Source organism: Oenanthe melanoleuca, chromosome 19 (genome assembly GCF_029582105.1).
Source record: "Oenanthe melanoleuca isolate GR-GAL-2019-014 chromosome 19, OMel1.0, whole genome shotgun sequence".
Classification (NCBI taxonomy): domain Eukaryota; kingdom Metazoa; phylum Chordata; class Aves; order Passeriformes; family Muscicapidae; genus Oenanthe; species Oenanthe melanoleuca.
In genome coordinates, this window is record NC_079352.1 from 4,915,800 (window position 1) to 4,933,147 (window position 17,348).

At 47.8% G+C, this 17,348-nt stretch overlaps 1 protein-coding gene, 1 long non-coding RNA gene and 2 other non-coding genes across 4 annotated transcripts in view; 3 read left to right on the forward strand and 1 right to left on the reverse strand.

The window, feature by feature from the left end:
- The first annotated feature begins 198 nt into the window (after window positions 1-198).
- LOC130260862 (uncharacterized) lies at window positions 199-2,327 on the forward strand. Its single transcript, XR_008841856.1, has 6 exons — window positions 199-231; window positions 488-549; window positions 1,060-1,083; window positions 1,508-1,565; window positions 1,723-1,830; window positions 2,176-2,327. It is a non-coding gene; the product is annotated as an uncharacterized LOC130260862 (long non-coding RNA).
- LOC130261120 (small nucleolar RNA SNORD49) lies at window positions 1,319-1,392 on the forward strand. Its single transcript, XR_008841910.1, has one exon. It is a non-coding gene; the product is annotated as a small nucleolar RNA SNORD49 (small nucleolar RNA).
- Window positions 2,032-2,105, forward strand: LOC130261126 (small nucleolar RNA SNORD65). Its single transcript, XR_008841915.1, has one exon. It is a non-coding gene; the product is annotated as a small nucleolar RNA SNORD65 (small nucleolar RNA).
- A 10,746-nt stretch (window positions 2,328-13,073) lies between the features above and the next one.
- Window positions 13,074-17,348, reverse strand: part of LRRC75A (leucine rich repeat containing 75A) — a 48,396-nt gene continuing 44,121 nt past the window's right edge. The window contains exon 4 of the mRNA XM_056506789.1: window positions 13,074-14,532. Coding sequence (XP_056362764.1) covers window positions 13,572-14,532 — 961 coding nt within the window. The 3' untranslated portion in view covers window positions 13,074-13,571. The remainder of the gene's footprint in view (window positions 14,533-17,348) is intronic.

The following is a 17,348-nucleotide window of genomic DNA, read 5'->3' on the forward strand; positions in this document are numbered from 1 at the left end:
GATTTTTGGGGTAGGATTTTGGGTGGGATTTGGGGTTTTGAGCGATCCGCGCGGCTCCGCTCGCCGCGCTCCCCCCGCCCCACACGGGAGGAAATGGGAGCCCGGCGCCCCCCCGCCTGCGGAGCAATGGCACAGCCCGCCCCCGCCGCGGGGTGGTACAGCCCGAGCCTTTATACGCGGCCGCCGAGCCCCATCGCGCCCTTTTCGTGCCGTGCCCTGGGAGCGGGTGAGGTGAGAGCGGGCGGGGCCGCGCTCGGGGCCTGCCGGGCGGGCAGCGCGGGGGCGCAGGCCCGGCGTGCCCAGCAAAGCGCCCGTACCGCTGAGTGAGCTAGAGCGCTCACTCCCCCAGCTCGGCAGTGGTAGCGGCCGCCGGGCCTGCCTGGGCCGCGCGGGCCGGGCCGCACCATTGGAAAGGCGGGGAGGGGCGCGGCCTCGCGGCGCATGGCGGCTCACGGCCCTTGTCCCCTCACGGCCCTTGTCCCCTCAGGCCACCATGGAGGCGGCACCGACAACGAGGGACCTCGCCAGGGCTGCGGAGACGCGTCCGCGGTGAGTCCGGCGGGGCTCGGCCGGGCCGGGGGTGTGAGGGATCGCTGCTGTGGGTGGGGATCCATGAGGCTCCATGAGGGCCGCGCAGGTAACGCTGCTGTGGGGAGAGCTCGGCATCCACCGCCCTCCATCCGGTTTTGTGGTGCTACAGACATCAAAATCAACAACTAGGTCCCTTTTAATGATCTTTTTATATACTAGACCCTTTCTGCCTGATTAAAAATTACACCCACAGCACTGGAGCGTAGTAGATGAAGTTTTGCAAACTGCATTATATTTAAATTTACATAGCTCTGTATTTTCTAGTTAAGAGTTATTTAGAAGGATTGCTGACTGCTAATACCTGTCTGATACAGATACTTTAGTGATTCATATCAGCATAAATACAGGTGAAAGTAGAAACAGAGTTGGTCACGAGGGTCTGGTTATTTCTTGTTTTTCCCTGTAAAAACCTACTTTATACTGCTGAAGAGTATTTTACTAACACTTCTCTTGCTTTTCCTCCCACAGCAGGAAGATGTCTTGAAGTAAAAGGTAAGTTAAAGGTTTTTTTCCTTTGTATTAAGGTGTGCAAAGTTGTTAAAAGGAGTTCTAGGCTTTACAACTCAAAAATAACCTGTAAAAATTACATCTCAAATAAAAACCTCACAAAAATTAATTTTGTGTCCAGAAAAGTTTAGAGTGGATGCTTCATGCTCTTAGAGGAGGTTGTACAACTGTTGGAGATGAAAGCCAGTGTTTAATTAGAGGAGTTAATTAATTAAGAGCTGTTGATGATGATAACCCTGAATAGGAAGTGCCGTCAGATGCGAGAACTGACGATACCCTGATTCTGGTCTGAAATGCAGCTACACACAGGAGCTTAAACCTTGAAATTCATCCTCCAAAAACCCAGCAGCCACCTTGCTCTCCATGGAAACATCTCACCTTTGTGTCCCTCTGCTCCCCTTCTCTGCAGAGCCTGGGATGTGACGCTGCAGGACTGGGAGCAGATCAGAGCTGGCCCTGCTGTGAAGGTCAGTGTTGGTTTCAGAATTCCATAGAATCTATACCAGGTGAAATGTAAATTTAGAATGAGCTTTATAGGATATAAGGAGATTGAGATGTGTATTTTCACTTCATCTGTATGAAAGAAGAATTTCAATTCGGATATTTCTTTTCTGATGTATTTAGGGAGAGCCTGCAGGTCTCTGCTGGTTGTTGATGTCCAGTCCCTGATGTGAGAGCTTTTCACAAGTCCTGTGCAGGGCACTGAGACAGCAGAGCAGGAGAATCTGCTGGGTGAGTTTCATATTCATTGTGCTCCTAGCTGGCTGTGGTGGCTTTTGCCTGCAGCCTCAAAAATCTCAGTTTCTGCTCTAAATGTATCATAATAAAAAAATACTTGGACTAAAATACAGGCAGTAAACGTGAAAGAGCAGCTGTTCTTGCACTGTAGACAAAGTATCTGTATCAATCACTGTATCAATTCCCCCTGATATCATGTGATGAAACTAACCCAAACTTGCTGGAATTACCGGCAGATTGACTGGTGGTGAGCAAAAGGTTTTCTGATGATATCTCCCTCATTAACAAATCATTAATGGTGATTAAGGCTGGTTACCTGACCCTGCTCCTGTGTTCCAGGTGGTGCTGCTGGAAACATCTCTGAGGCACAAGGACCCCAACAAAACACCTGAGCTTGAGGATTTTGTGCTGACACAGTTCTCTGCCTTTTACAAAGTGCTAACAGTTAAAAGTGTTTCATTCTGTGTACAATAAAATAATTATTTTTAAAACCACTGTGTTTAGTCATTTTACTGCATTAAAGAATGACTTTGTATTCTGCAGCACATTTTTAATAAACATATTGGGCACTCTCTGCAATTTGCTGTAAAATAGAGAAGATGTACTCAGATTGCAGAGTATTTACTGCAGATACTGCCTGCAGGGTTTAGGGTGGTAATTAGGGTTTAAACAAGACACCAAGAGTGTAATTACTGCAGAGATCAGCCCTTAAATACTCTGCCAGCCAGAGCAGTGAGTGCAGCTGCATCTGTAGCTTGTTTGCAGATTTGCTATTTGTCATTTTGATCTCAAACTCGAATTTAAAGTCTGCTGCAGAGGCAAAGTTCAGGAGTTAGAGGGAAACTTGGAGATACTTAAACCCCAACATGTGAGGCCAAAACTCCCAGTATGGTTTTTAATTTCAATTTTCTGGCAGAAAGGTGCTGTGAGCTGGTGCTGCTCGTGTGGCATCAGGGCAGTGTCCAAAATCCCAGGTGGCTGTGCTCTGAGCTATGGATTGCATGAAATGTAGAATTTCAGGAATTTCTCTTAAAGCTGGTATTCTAAAAAACAGGCTTAGTGTTTTTCAGGGAAGCCTTGTTCTAAAATGTGCAGGTAAATTAATCTGGATTTCTTTTTTCAGGAATCATTACTGTAATACATCCAGGGCTTAAAAACATTCATCCTGGGCAATGGAGTAGGTAAAACATGTTTGGAATTAATTAGTTGCTCTTTGAAAGGATTTAAACAGTATGAAGAACAGGTTTAATTAAAAACTACTGTTTAATTAAAAGTTAAAGTTACATTCTGTTCCCAGTGTTTGGAGAAACAAAACTATTTTTGCTTGGTTTTAAGAGCTTGTGTATTACAACATGTTGACATTTCTTACAACATGCACTGGGAATAAAAATGGGTTTAAAGTTTTCAAGAAGCACAAGGAATCCACTTTTTTTTAAATGTGAATCTGCAGAGCATGGAGGTAAAAGCAGCCACATGCCCTCAGCAAACAAATAATCAGCAAATTGTTTAATGAGCTGTTTAATTTGCTCAAGGTTTGCTGCAACTTGTGTTATAATTGGTGCTTTCTAGCTTTAGAATTCTCTCATTAAAACAGAGCAAAGTTGATCTGGGAGAACTTAGGTATTGAATTTATCTGGGTTTATTGAGGGTGCAGTTGGTGGTATCTGTTGGAGATAAGTATTCTTGAGTTTCATTTTAGCATCATTTGTTTATTGTTCTAATCAAAACCAAAGTTCCTCAGCAGGGATCCTCTAACAGGCTGAGGTTTTGCTGAGATTAATGAATGGAAAAGTGTTATTTCTGTTAGAAAATGATGCCTTTCAAACTAAACAAGTGTCCTCAACATTCCACTGTGGTTTTCCAGGGGAGCACAGATAATTTCATGGTGCTTGAGGGGAGGGGAAATAAAACCATTCTGTTTTGATTACAGTTGGAGCACTTAAAACTTAGTGTTGGGGAATAAACAGCAGACAAAAATCTGGTTTTAAAACACGATTATTTTGGGTTTTGTAAATGTTTAAAAAGAACAGTTGGCAGGAATCCCTTTGGCACTCAACAGCAGCCAACAACCCTGGATAAATCTAAAATAGATGAAAGATTAAAGCAGAAAGAAAGAAAATATGCAGCAAAGCAAAGAATGGCTGAGTGCCAGCTTTTAGCAATAAGAGAGATGGCAATGCCATGTCTGAAATCACTGTTTGAGAGAAAACATGGAGATTATCCCCAAAATCTGCTGTGGCTGTGGAGCTGATGGAGAGGGGCTGGAACTGGGGAGGAGGAGGAGGAGAGGGATCGATGGGGGCAGAGCTGCCTTGCTGTAAATCACAAGCTTCACATTTCACATAAATGCTGGTTCCCATCCTGATTTCTTGATTAGTATTGTAAAGCAATCATATCTACATCAGCATGAGAATAATCACTCATGCAAAGCCATAAATTACTCTAATTAATACATGCCAGCTATTAATGGCAATGGAAGGAGGAGCTCCCTCTTGGCTTGGTGCTGCTGTTTCAGCTCAGGCAGTTTGAGCTGTACCTACTTAATTAGAAGGGAGGAAGGGATATCCTGTGTATCTGAGCTTTTCAGAATGCAATAAACCCTAAATATTGGCACTTCACTCCTTTTCCCCTCAGAGCAGGAGGAAGAGCCATTTATTTTTCCAATTCTTCATTTCAGAGAAGTGAGGCACTTCTCTGCTGTTTTCCAGCAAGGAGTAACATTGGTGTCATGCAAGAGAAGTGTCACAGCTTTTCTCCCAGCTAAAGAGTGGCAAATGCTTTGTTCTAATTCCTGAGATACCACAGGCAGCAACTCTTGAGCTGCTCAGAGCAAAATCCCAAAATAACAAGGGGGGGTTTTGACCTTTCTCAGGCTCAGGATGTTTTTGGCACCCACTGACCTTGTGCTGCCAGAGCTTGAGCACATGTCACATGTTCCTGTAAAGAAGGACAAGGTTAATGCATCATTTAATGCTCTGCTAGGACAAACATTCCCCTCCTTTGTCTCTTCATGTAATTTAGTGCCTTAATTTTACGCTTGAAATCAGTTTCAGCCCAACTGTTATGAACCAATCCTAAAACTGCTGAAGGTGGTGAGGGTAGAACAGGTGGGATTTGATTTAGGGTGTGCAAGGAGGGTTTATTTAAAGAACATTGAGCATTTTCTGCTCCTGTGCTCTAACTCAGAGTAACATCTGTCCTGCTTTACCTCCTGACACTTGAGCCCACAAGATGGGGCAGTGACCAAGCTCAGAGCATTTGAAATAAAAGAGATTTTTGCAGCCTTGAAGATGCTGCTTTGGGGAAACTGTTTTACTGCTGGTTCCTTCTTTGTTTCCAGTAAGATTTGCAACTTTCATTGCTGTGTAGAGAATCCCACATACACAGTGAAAATTTCACTCTTTAATTAGCTGTTAATTAATGTTTCTCAGTGTTGGACCAGGAAAGACTCAGTTTTTGATGCTGTGCAAACTTCCAGTCATGGTCCCAGCCCCAAAGTGTTCCTTGTCTGAGTGTGATGAGGAGCCAAAGGAGTTAAAATTTATCTTTATTTAATAAAAATAAAGAACAATTTGTCCTTCATTACTTTTCCCTCCCATGCAGCTCAGGACCTGCCAGGCTGTGCCTGCTCCAGGTGGATTTTGAGTCAATAAACACCCCCAGCCCAGCACCTGTGTGGAGCTGAAACCTGAACAAAATGCAAATGAGAAAATCACTTAGTGGAGACTGATTTCAAATCCCTGCTGTTTCAATCAAACAGAGATGTTAGAAGTTTAATCTCCTATAATTAAAACTTTTGTTTGTTAGACTCCTGTTAGTTTTTGCAAGCCAATAATTGGATTTTTTTCCCCATAGCAGGTTTTTTTTTTTTTTCATTTGTAATGGTTTGTGGTAAAATCATTGCACAGCACAGCTGCAGCATGAACTCTAAACAAATAATGATGTTTCTGAAGCTGCCTATGGCTTTCTGCTGGGCTCTCCTTGGTTTTCTTTATCATTTTGATTTATTTCCCAGATTTTTGAATTGCTTTCTTGCTTGTGCTTTCCCAGATCCTGTAAGATAGTTACTCTAGGTTTGATTTTCTTGGTTTTTTGTGTGTTCTGTGCACTTGTAAACTGCACCTAAAGATTTGTTAGTGTTGGCCTTGGGTGTGCTGGGTGCTGTTATCACTGAACAGTGGAATGAGATTTAACAGCACATTAAGGACAAACTTCCAGCTAAGACTGAGGTTATCAAACCATAATAAAAAATAATAAATTTTTTCTGGATAGCTGAAACTTTATTAATAAACACCTGATAGTGGTACCAATGGCAATTTGGTTATCAGCCCTTATCAGGCAGCAAGTGCAGTGCTGGTGCTTGGGTGATCTGTGAGTGTTTGATGCAGCTCACAACAGCAGCAGCAGCTGAAATATCCAATATAAATGTTTTACATCTGTGCCACCATCTGATAATCCTGCAGCACTCTGCAGTGTTCCACATCCCCTCATTACAGATAAGAAACTGGAGCTTGGAGCCGTGCTGGGAGCAGGCAGAGGATTTGGTCAGTCATTGGATGAAGCAATTTTCCTGAACTGTGTCAAATCAGGTATTTTATTCCTTTCAACCATGGCAGTAAATAATAAACTCTTTGTGCTGCCTGAAATCCAGGGGATACCTGCTGGGAAGATGATGGGAATTGTTTCAGAGCTGGGAGCTTTGAAATGCACAGTGATGGGAAGCCCCTGCACCAAGGTACCCACACTTTGAATTTAATTTATTTAATTTAATTTAATCTATCCAGTCACCTCCCCACCAGCCTTTTTTTTTGTTTGCTGCTGTGCTTTGGAGGAGGTGAAATGAAGCTTCATGGCAGGGCCAGGCTGTTTGGAAATGCAAAACAAGAGCTGCATCAAGGGGAAGGGATTTCAAAGGTGCTGCTTTTATGCTTCAAAAAGGTCTTTGGAGATGACAGCAACAACGTGGTGTCACTTGGCAACAGGTCAGAGGCTGAGGCTGAGCCAAAGGAAGGGATTCAGGGCTGAAGAATCAGCAGCACCAGAATGGTTTGAAGAGTGGATGTGACACCAGGGTGAGGGGACAGCTCTGGGCTATGGCTCAGCCCATTTTGGGGGTGACACTGAAAAAGGATAAAATTCACATTTCAGCCCCCAGCTCTGCTGTGTCTGTGCCTGTGGTGGAGGGGAGCTCTGAGCCTGCAGGAAAGCACAGCTTGGGAAAACCCTGAGACTGGAATTCATAATTTCACAAGCAGGTGGGGAGAGTGAAGACGAAACAACAACAAAAAAAAAGGAATGGTGAAGTTCTCCTCTTGGGAAGTGATGTGTAAATGCACACAGCCCCAAGCAGGGGCTTTTTATTTAGTATGTTTGAAGCCTGTCCACCTCTGGGATTTTCTGCCTGTTTCTCTCCATGCAGAATTCCCCAGCAGTGGAATCCCTTTAGCAGGATCAGGAGTCAGAGCCCTGGGCAGCAGGTACCATAGAGTGATTGACCCTTTCCTGATTTATTTTTCATTTCTGGAGGAGCTGGAATTGCAGCTCTTGCCTGGAGTGAGTTACAAGCCAAGGAGCAGCTGCCAAAGGGAAACTCCTTCCTGTGCTGATGCAGATGTGGATTCTCCACATCTGTTGTAGCCCAATATCCCATAGATTTCCATCCATCCCTGAGTCTATTCCAGGAATTTGGGCCTGAACTAAGATGCTTTGAGGTTTTAATTATGTAGATTGTGTTTAGGATGGCTGTGAGTGCTGCTTGCAAAACCCTAAAAGCCTTTCCCTGACCCAGAGGAACCCTGGTGCTCCCTGGAGAAGGACAGAGCTGACAGGGAGAGCCAGGAGCAAAGTGGTTTTACAGCACACACCTTGAAAATCCAGTGATAAATGCCCAGGCCAAACCTCCAGTGAGTTATATATCAATATTTCTCTCTTTTGTAAACCCCAAATCTATTTGTCCTTCCAAGAAGAGCTCCCTGAGAGCTGCCACGTGCACCAGGCTCACTGGAGGCTGGGGTTGCTCATCCCAACCTGCTGCATGCAAACCACCCCACAGGTTTATTTGCTCCCCAGACTGAGTTAATAAAGCAGCAAAGAAGAAAGATGGCTCAGAAGCCACAGGATCAATAAGCTATTAGGAGCCAAGAAAACTCAGCAAACTGCACACATAATTAAAGGCTGTGGTGAACAGGTTGCATCTTTTCTGACTCTATTAAATCAGATCTTCAGTTTTATGTAAAACCATCAGCTGAGCTGGAGGTAAAACCAGCTGTGTCTCTGCATATTTACAGAGGGGGAGATAAAAAATGCACTCCCAGAACTGCCAGAAGGGACTGAAAACAAAGCACCTCCAATCCCCCACCCCTCAGGGGTAATTGGGCTGATGGAGTTGTCACAATAAAAGGTGACACTTTATTCCTAAATACCTTTCCTGCAGTGCCAGCTTGGGATCCAGGATTCCTCCAGTGAGCAAAGCTCTGTGTTCCTCCTTGGGAGCAAACCTGTGCTAACAATTTTCACAAACACAGACCCCAGAATGGTTTGGGATGGAGGGACCTTAATGCCCATTTCATTCCAACATTCTGCTGTGGGCTGGGACACCTCCCACTAATCCAGGTTGTTCCAAACCCTGTCCAGCCTGGGGATACCCATCCATTTATTCATGATAATGAATTAATATTTGTGTTAATGTGCCTGGAGCTGGGCCCCCCCATGGAAGTGAGGCTGGATCCTGGCTGGAAAGGCACAGAGCACTGGGAGGGGTGGCTCTGTCCTTCAGAATTTCCTATCACAGACATTTCATAGAGCTGGAAAGCTCCTCTCCTTGTGCTCAGTGCAGCCTGCTGGTGGGAATCATCCCCCAGAAAAACTCCACTGCCCTTGGAGTGGAGGGAAAGAGGCATCCCAGGATGACATCCTTGTTCCAGAGGGGTTGGGAGGAGATTGGATCAGTTCCTCACCAAGGAGCATTTCAGAGGCTGGGTCAGTTGGTTTTTACCCCTTTCTCCTAAGCTTTGATACCAGAATTCTGCTAATAAGGCCAATTAGTTTCCTTGGCAATAGTGGATCCCAGCTAAAGGAGCAGGGGAGTTTTTGTGTTTCCAGGACATGAGTGCTGCTGAGCATGAGCTCACAAACCTCCTCCTGCTGCTGGAACCAGGGCAGGTGAAGCACAGGGGAGCCCTGAAGGTTTTCCCCTCTCCAAAGGCAGTTTAGTGGGATAACCTCATGGTGTCCCCTCAATCCTTTAGGTCACTTTTTGGCTCTTCCTCTGGGAAAGGTTTGGGCAATTTTGGGTTGACATTTGCTGACTTCTGCCCCTGAGCAGCAGCAATGCTTTTGGCCTAAGTATTTTGAGCTTCTGGCCATCCCCAGCAGCGTTTTTGTGTCTCCCTCTGCTCTCCCACACACTCCCTGCTTGGGGCTGACTTTTCCCAGCCCTCTTTCCTGCTCCCAACCATCCTCTGAGAATGGAACCCTCATTTTGAATGGATAACCACCTTCAAAACACAGCCAGCCTTGGTGCAAACCCTTCCCAGATCAGCAGCTGGAAGGAGCTCTCTGGAGCATGGCACCAGCCCCTTCATCCCTCTCTCATCCCTCTCTCATCCCTCTCCATCCTTCTCCATCCCTCTCCCATCCCTCTCTCATCCCTCTCCCATCCCTCTCTCATCCCTCTCCCATCCCTCTCCCATCGCTCTCCATCCCTCTCTCATCCCTCTCCCATCCCTCTCCCATCCCTCTCCCATCCCTCTCCCATCTCTCTCCATCCCCTCCATCCCTCTCCATCTCTCTCTCATCCCTCTCCCATCCCTCTCCCATCCCTCTCCCATCCCTCTCTCATCCCTCTCCCATCCCTTTCCATCCCTCTCCCATCCCTCCATCCCTCTCCTCCCTTCCCATCCCTCTCTCATCCCTCTCTCATCCCTCTCCCATCCCTCTCCATCCCTCTCCATCCCTCTCGATCCCTCTCCCATCCTTCTCCATCCCTCTCCCATCCCTCTCCATCCCTCTCTCATCTCTCTCCATCCCTCTCCCATCCCTCTCCCATCCCTCTCCCATCCCTCTCCCATCCCTCTCCATCTCTCTCCATCCCTCTCCATCCCTCTCCCATCCCTCTCCCATCCCTCTCCATCCCTCTCTCATCCCTCTCCATCCCTTTACCATCCCTCTCCCATCCCTCTCCCATCCCTCTCCCATCCCTTTCCATCCCTCTCCCATCCCTCTCCCATCCCTCTCCATCCCTCTCCATCCCTCTCCATCCCTTTCCATCCCTCTCCCATCTCTCTCTCATTCCCTGCCTGCTGTTTCCATTCCCCTCACTGTGGGCTCCTCCATCTGCACAGAATGATTTCCAATTACATTTTTGTTGCTGAGGACATAAATCTCCTGCCCAGACTGGTTTTCTTCATGCCCAGGCAGAGCTGTGGTGCTGGTGGGGAGAGAACCAACCGAGCCAGGCTGAGGCATTTTATGCTTTATTTATTTTATGGTGGCCCTTTCCTCCTCTCCTTGACAAGAAATGACCTCATTCTGCTTTAATATTCTAACAGCAGCGATTTTCAGTCCTTGAATCCTTCATCTAAGGCCAGATAAAAGCCTCTGACCCGAAGCAGCAGCCCAGTGTAGCCCAGGGAACATTGATTATATGTGGAGTGAGCCCTGAGCTTGTTTTGATGTTGATGAGCTGGGAAGGGAAAGGTCTCACTCTGCTTTCTTTAAAAAAAAAAACCCAACCAAAGCCCACTCTGTGCTGAGCCCACAGGATCATCATTATCCTGAAGTGCACTAAGTGGATAATTGAACTAATCCACACTGTGATGAGCCAAAGCTTTTATAACCAACTCTCTCTACAACAGCTCTGCTTTTTCTTTTTTTTCCTTTTTCCATGAAAGTAATTTGGTGCATCCTCCAGCATGCACAGATGTATTGACAAAAAGCCCTTTCCAGCTCCTTCCCTGTCTCAGAAGGGTGAAATCCTCACTGGGTACTGTCAGTGGAGCAGAGGTGGCTCGAGCAGTGCAACACCTGCACAGGGCAAAGGCTGTGGGATGTGGGATCTCCCTCTGGAGAGATTTAAATTATTTCTCCATGGCCTGATGTGCTTCCCAGCAGGTGGGAGCTGAGCTGGAGGGGAAATGTGGCAGGAGGAGTTCCTGGGTGGTTTTTGTCAGCCAGGGAATGGAGCAGAGCAGGAATAAAGGATGCAGAGCTCACTCTAAATGCAAAGTGCCTCTGGTTTGGGAATTTGTGAACTGGGGGGGTCTAAGCAGCTCCTCAGGCCATGGGTCCTGAACAAATACTTAGCAAGGAGTAAAAACCTTGCAGCAAAGAGATTTAAATAATTTAAACAGGCAGAGGGGCTTGAGCTGTGCATGAGGAGGGGAGAGCTCATAGTGAGGTAGAAAGAAGAAATTGCTGCCATTTCTTTTTCTTTTTCTGCAAAGAGAAACCTTGTTCTTGATTAAATCCCCCTGTGTCCCCCTGGCCCCCGTGGTTTGCTGCTGGGACAGAGCCCTTGCTGCAAATAAACAGCATTTTTTCCTTCAGTGCATTAATATTGCAGATAAACACCCCGTGGAGCACTACCCCACTCTCTGCATTCCTTTCTCCCACATTATTTAACACACTGGCAAGATTTAAAATGTAAAAGATTCTTTTATGATGCTTCTGTGTCCACCTTGTGCCCCCCCCCGAAGAATCCAGCCCATAAACTGAGCTCTTTATTTCTCCAGCCCCCTGAAGAGCCCAGACCAGCAGCTCTCAGCATTGCCTTGTCCTCTTTTTTTTCCTGGGAATTCAGCCTGGGCAGAGGAAAAATTCAGCCCTGGGTCTTTATTAAACATTATCATTTATTTCTTTATGGATAGCTCCTTTATTTCAAACAGAAATATTCCATATTCACTGGAAAGTTTTTTTTTTTGGTTTTTTTTTCATGCCTGTTGGAAAGAGTTAGAATTTTAAAAAAACCAAATACAATAATGAAAAAAGGCTTGGATACATGCAAATCATACTGAGTGTTGCCAAATGTATTAAAAGTAGCAGAGTTTTTTCTAAGTTACCTTCTTGCAATGGGGGACAAACAACCACTGGCAGCCTGAAGCCCCTCTGCAAAAATGGGCAGAGCCAATGGGACCAAAAGTCTGTTTGCACCCAAAAAAAGCCAAGTTGGAGTCACTGCTGGAGCTGCTCAGGGGAAGGGTCAGGACAGAAAGGGGCTCAGGTCTTGGAACATGAAGGAGAGGAAACTTCTCCCACTTCCCTGCCCTTGCCAGGGTTGGGATCCAATGAAATCCTGGTTCCAAAAAGCCAAAGTGCACATTCCAGCACTGCTGCTTGGGGCTGATCCCGTGAAAAACACAATAAACCCAAACCTGTGTCTTAAAAAAAAAAAAAATTGAATATTTTATAAACAAAGCTTCTGGTCCAGGGGGCAGCAGCCATGGCCAAGTGACCCCAAGGCTTTCTGAGCTTTCAATCCCAGCTGGCTGTGAGAGGGGAGGAACCCCAGGGCTGCTTTACCTTTTTTAACCCTTCAGTACCATGGTCTCTTTGTGTCAGTGATCTCCTGAGCCCTGACTCCAGGATTTGTGTGTGGGTCCCTCCCAGAATGGATCAGATGCTCCCAGGAGTTTTTACAGCTGGTAGGAAACTGGGTTTTACTGGATAAATGCTGGGCAGGCACAGGTGCCAGCCTGGTTTGGGTAAGGCTGGAGGGTGAGGGTGGTGTCCAGGCATGCTGCAGGCTGGGATTTAACCCTGCCCCAGAAAACAAAGCTCTGCCTCTGGGCTGGGCTCACAATACTGACAGCAACACCCCTGGTTTGTGTGTGAGCAGGTTTTTGACCTCTGTTTTGTGTGTGAGCAGATTTTACACCTCTGGTTTGTGTGTGAGCAGATCTTACACCCCTAGTTTGTGTGTGAGCAGGTTTTTGTTGTGTCTCAGCAGCCACACCTCCCAGCAGTGATTCCTGAATCAGGAGTGGGAAGGACTGAAGGTTTATCCCAGGCAGGTGCCTTTGGGGTGGCTGCTGCCTGTCCATCCTGTGGGGAGCAGCTGAGATCCAGCTCTGAGGAGAGGGAGCCCTTCCCTGCACAGCCTGGGCACCTCCCTGCTCCCTTTTCCTCCCTTCTGAGGTCTTGCAGCCCCTTGGAGACACATTTCTGAGAGAGCTAAAAGCACAGCACACCACCAATGCTTCAAAGCACCTGGCCAGCTTTTAGAGAATCCAAACACTCTGTGTGATCACTTTTAGGTGTTCTTTGAGAAGAGAATCACTGACATTCATGGCATGGGGGGAGGCAGCAGCTGGGACTCGTGGAGCATCCAGGAGTGGGGACAGACCCTTCCAGCTCTGAGGTTTGGAGTCATCCTTGCACAAGGGGCTGGGCATCAAGGTGCCCACCCAGGGCTGGACATCATGCCTGTGCTGTGGCTCCTTGCACAAGGGGCTGGGCATCAAGGTGCCCACCCAGGGCTGGCCATCAGTCTGTGCTGTGGTGGCTCCTTGCTATCAGTCTGTGCTGTGGCTCTGGCCATCATGTCCGTGCTGTGGAGGCTCCTTTCTCAAGGTGCCCACTCAAGGGCTGGCCGTCATGCCTGTTGTGTGGCTCTGGCCATCATGTCCGTGCCGTGGCTCTTTGCCACCATGTCCGTGCTGTGGTGTGGCTCTGGCCACCATGTCCGTGCTGTGGTGCGGCTCTGGCCACCATGTCCGTGCTGTGGTGGCTCTTTGCCATCACGTCTGTGCCGCGGCTCCTTGCTCCGAGCCATCCCCGGCCGCTCTGTCCGCCCGCTCCGGCCCTGCCCTCAGTTCCTGCCCTGCCCTCGGCTCCGGCCCTGCCCTCAGTTCCTGCCCTGCCCTCGGCTCCGGCCCTGCCCTCAGCTCCTGCCCTGCCCTCAGTTCCTGTCCTGCCCTCACCTCCTGCCCTGCCCTCAGTTCCTGCCCTGCCCTCGGCTCCGGCCCTGCCCTCGGCTCCGGCCCTGCCCTCAGTTCCTGCCCTGCCCTCGGCTCCGGCCCTGCCCTCAGCTCCTGCCCTGCCCTCAGCTCCGGCCCTGCCCTCGGCTCCGGCCCTGCCCTCGGCTCCGGCCCTGCCCTCAGTTCCTGTCCTGCCCTCAGTTCCTGCCCTGCCCTCAGTTCCTGCCCTGCCCTCGGCTCCTGCCCTGCCCTCAGTTCCTGCCCTGCCCTCGGCTCCGGCCCTGCCCTCAACTCCTGCCCTGCCCTCAGCTCCTGCCGGCCGCCCGCCATCCCCTCCGGCCCCTCGGCATCGCCGCCCTGCCCCTCCCCGAACTCCATGATGGTGGGCAGGTTGCCCTGCTTGGGGCAGCGCCGCTTGAGGCCGAGCAGGAAGGGCTGCGGCAGCGAGAAGATGTCCACGTTGTTGCCCAGGTCGATCCAGGTGACGCGGGGGAAGCTGGCCGGGTCCTTGAGGCACTCGGTGAGCTGGCGCAGCACGGCGCGGGTCAGGCGGTTGCCGCTGAGGCCCAGCGTGGTGAGGCGCGGCAGGCCGCGCAGCGCGGGCAGCAGCCGCAGCAGCAGCTCGTCCGTCAGCTCCGTGAAGCACAGCTCCACCGCGCCGATGTGCTCCGAGCTCTGCTCCAGGTACGAGCGCAGCCGCTCCACCTCCCTGGCGCCCAGCGGGATGCCCGACAGGTCCACGGTGTTGTCCGGCGGTGTGCCCGTCAGCGCGGCCTTCAGGCTGGGAGGGAGCGACCGGCCGGTCAGACACGGGTGCAGGACACAGGGACAGAGTCACACAGAATCACAGAATCACAGAATGACACAGGGACAGAGTCACACAGAATCACAGAATGACACAGGGACAGAGTCACACAGAATCACAGAATCACAGAATTACACAATGACACAGGGACAGAGTCACACAGAATCACAGAATCACAGAATGACACAGGGACAGAGTCACACAGAATCACAGAATCACAGAATGACACAGGGACAGAATCACAGAATCACACACAGTCACAGAATGACACAAGGACACAGGGACAGAGTCACACAGAATCACAGAATCACAGAATCACAGAATGACACAGGGACAGAGTCACACAGAATTACAGAATCACAGAATCACAGAATGACACAGGGACAGAATCACAGAATCACACACAGTCACAGAATGACACAAGGACACAAGGACAGAGTCACACAGAATCACAGAAAATCACACAGAATCACAGGATGACACGAGGACACAAGGACAGAATCACTCACACAATCACAGAATCACACACAGTCACAGAATGACACAAGGACACAATGACAGAATCAATCACACACAGTCACAGAATGACACAAGGACACAATGACAGAATCAATCACACACAGTCACAGAATGACAGGACAGAATGACAGAATCACACAATCTCACAGTCACAGACAGAATCACACAATCACTGAATGACAGAATCATACAATCACAAAATCACACACAGAATCACACAATCACAGAATCACACAATGACACAATCACACAATCACAGAATCAGAGAATCACACAGAATCACACAAAATCAGAATTACACAATCACAGGATGACAGAATGACAGAATCACACACAATCACACAATCACAAAATCATATTCCCACAATCCCAGAATGACACAATCACACACAATTACAGAATGACAGAATCACACAATCATTGAATGACAGAATCATACAATCACAAAAATCACACACTGAACCACAGTCACAGAATGACACAATGACACAATCACACAATGACAGAATGACACAATCACACAATGACACAATCACACAATCTCCAGGTTGGAAGACACCTTTAAGCTCAAGTCCAACCAGCCCTAACACCTCAGCTAACCCCTGGCACCGAGTGCCACATCCAATGTCTTTTTTTAAACACACCCAGGGATGGTCACCCCACCACCTCTCCAGCCAGACCATTCCAACACTTGATCACTCTTTGAGTAAAAAACTTTTTCCTAACATCCAACCTAGCCACACCATTTTTTGGGACCAAGGTGATGTCTCAGTAGCAACCTTTACCCCCTAAAAAACCCCAAATTACTCTTGTCTTGCAGTGTTTGAGCACCAGAGCAGCATCTCAGTCCCAAATGAAGCACAGAGTGCCCCTGTGCATCAGTGCTAACCATTTAACAGCATGGCTAGAACACAGCCAGGGCTTGATCCTGGTTTTATCCATTTATTTCCTATAATTTATTGTGGGATGTTTGGTGGCTTTAAATAAGCAATGTTAAGGAGATAACAAAGGGGGAATGGAGACAGCTTCAGGACAGCTTTTTTTTGTTTTGGTTTAGTTTTTTCTGTGGGTTTTTTTGTTTTGTTTTGTTTTGTTTTGAGCTGCTCTCAGTATTGCTGCACTTTTTTTTTTTTTTTTTTCCCTTGGAGCATGCAGTCAGGAAAAGGGGATTTCTCACTGGGATTCTATCCTGCTTCCCCTGAGAGGCATTTAGCTGATACCCAGTGGAACAGATTGATTCTCTGGTACAAACTGCCTTTTCACCCTGCTGATGAGCAAAAACATCTCCTGAATCCCTGGGTCAGAGTGACCCTGGGCTGCTTCTGGGGGAGGTTTTTCCCTCCTGTCCTGGGGAGCCAAGCAAACAAACAAACCCCAAACAGGATTTCATCCCAACAGCCCAGGGCTGTTCTGAGCCAGCTCCTGGAAATAAGGGGGTGATTCTGTGAACAAACAGCTGGAAAAGCTCCCAGCCCTGCCATGAAATTTGGCCACAGAACAGCCCCAAACCTCAGGAGGAAAATTGTAACCATTAAACAAATCCCTCAGAGCTTTAGTGGGGGATCAGTTACACCACTTAGTTTCATCCTCACATTTTACAAGGCTGCTCCATTGGGAAAACACTGATTTCCACCCCCCCCCCCCCAGCTGAGGTTTTGCCCAATATAACACCAGGATTTGGAACAGAGCCCTTCACTAAGCTCACACATTGGCAGGATGCTGATTTATCCACGCTCATGCTGAGCTAAAAGCTCTCTCCCATGGAATCAGATCAGAAAATGTTGTCATAAACAGGAATATTGATGTTTAGATCAAAGGGAAGGAAAAGAAAGGGGTTTCCTCCTGGTTTAAATTCATGGCACTGCTCTCAAGCACTGCACAAATGGTGACATGTGTGCTGCTCTGAAGGGAAATTGGGATGCTGAAGGAAAATTGGGATGCTCAGCCTTGCAGGGCAAGGGAACAGCTCAGGGAAAATGAAGAGGCAACCCCAGAGAGTGAGGAATTACAGCAAGGAATTCATACAGACACCTGGTGAGAAAACTGTTTACAAAAATGTCAGAGAAGCATTTATTGGATGAAATGAATCACCCAAAAAAACCCCAAAAAAACCCAAAAGGTAAAATCCTGAGATAAAAGATTTGTCCTGAAATAATGGTGGTAGCAAGGATTGGTATTAAAGTGCTTTTTCAAAATCCCTGCTCCAAATGATGGCAGTCAAACACTGGAATAGAGATTTGGAAAAGGAAGGAATACAAAGAAATGCTGCAAAA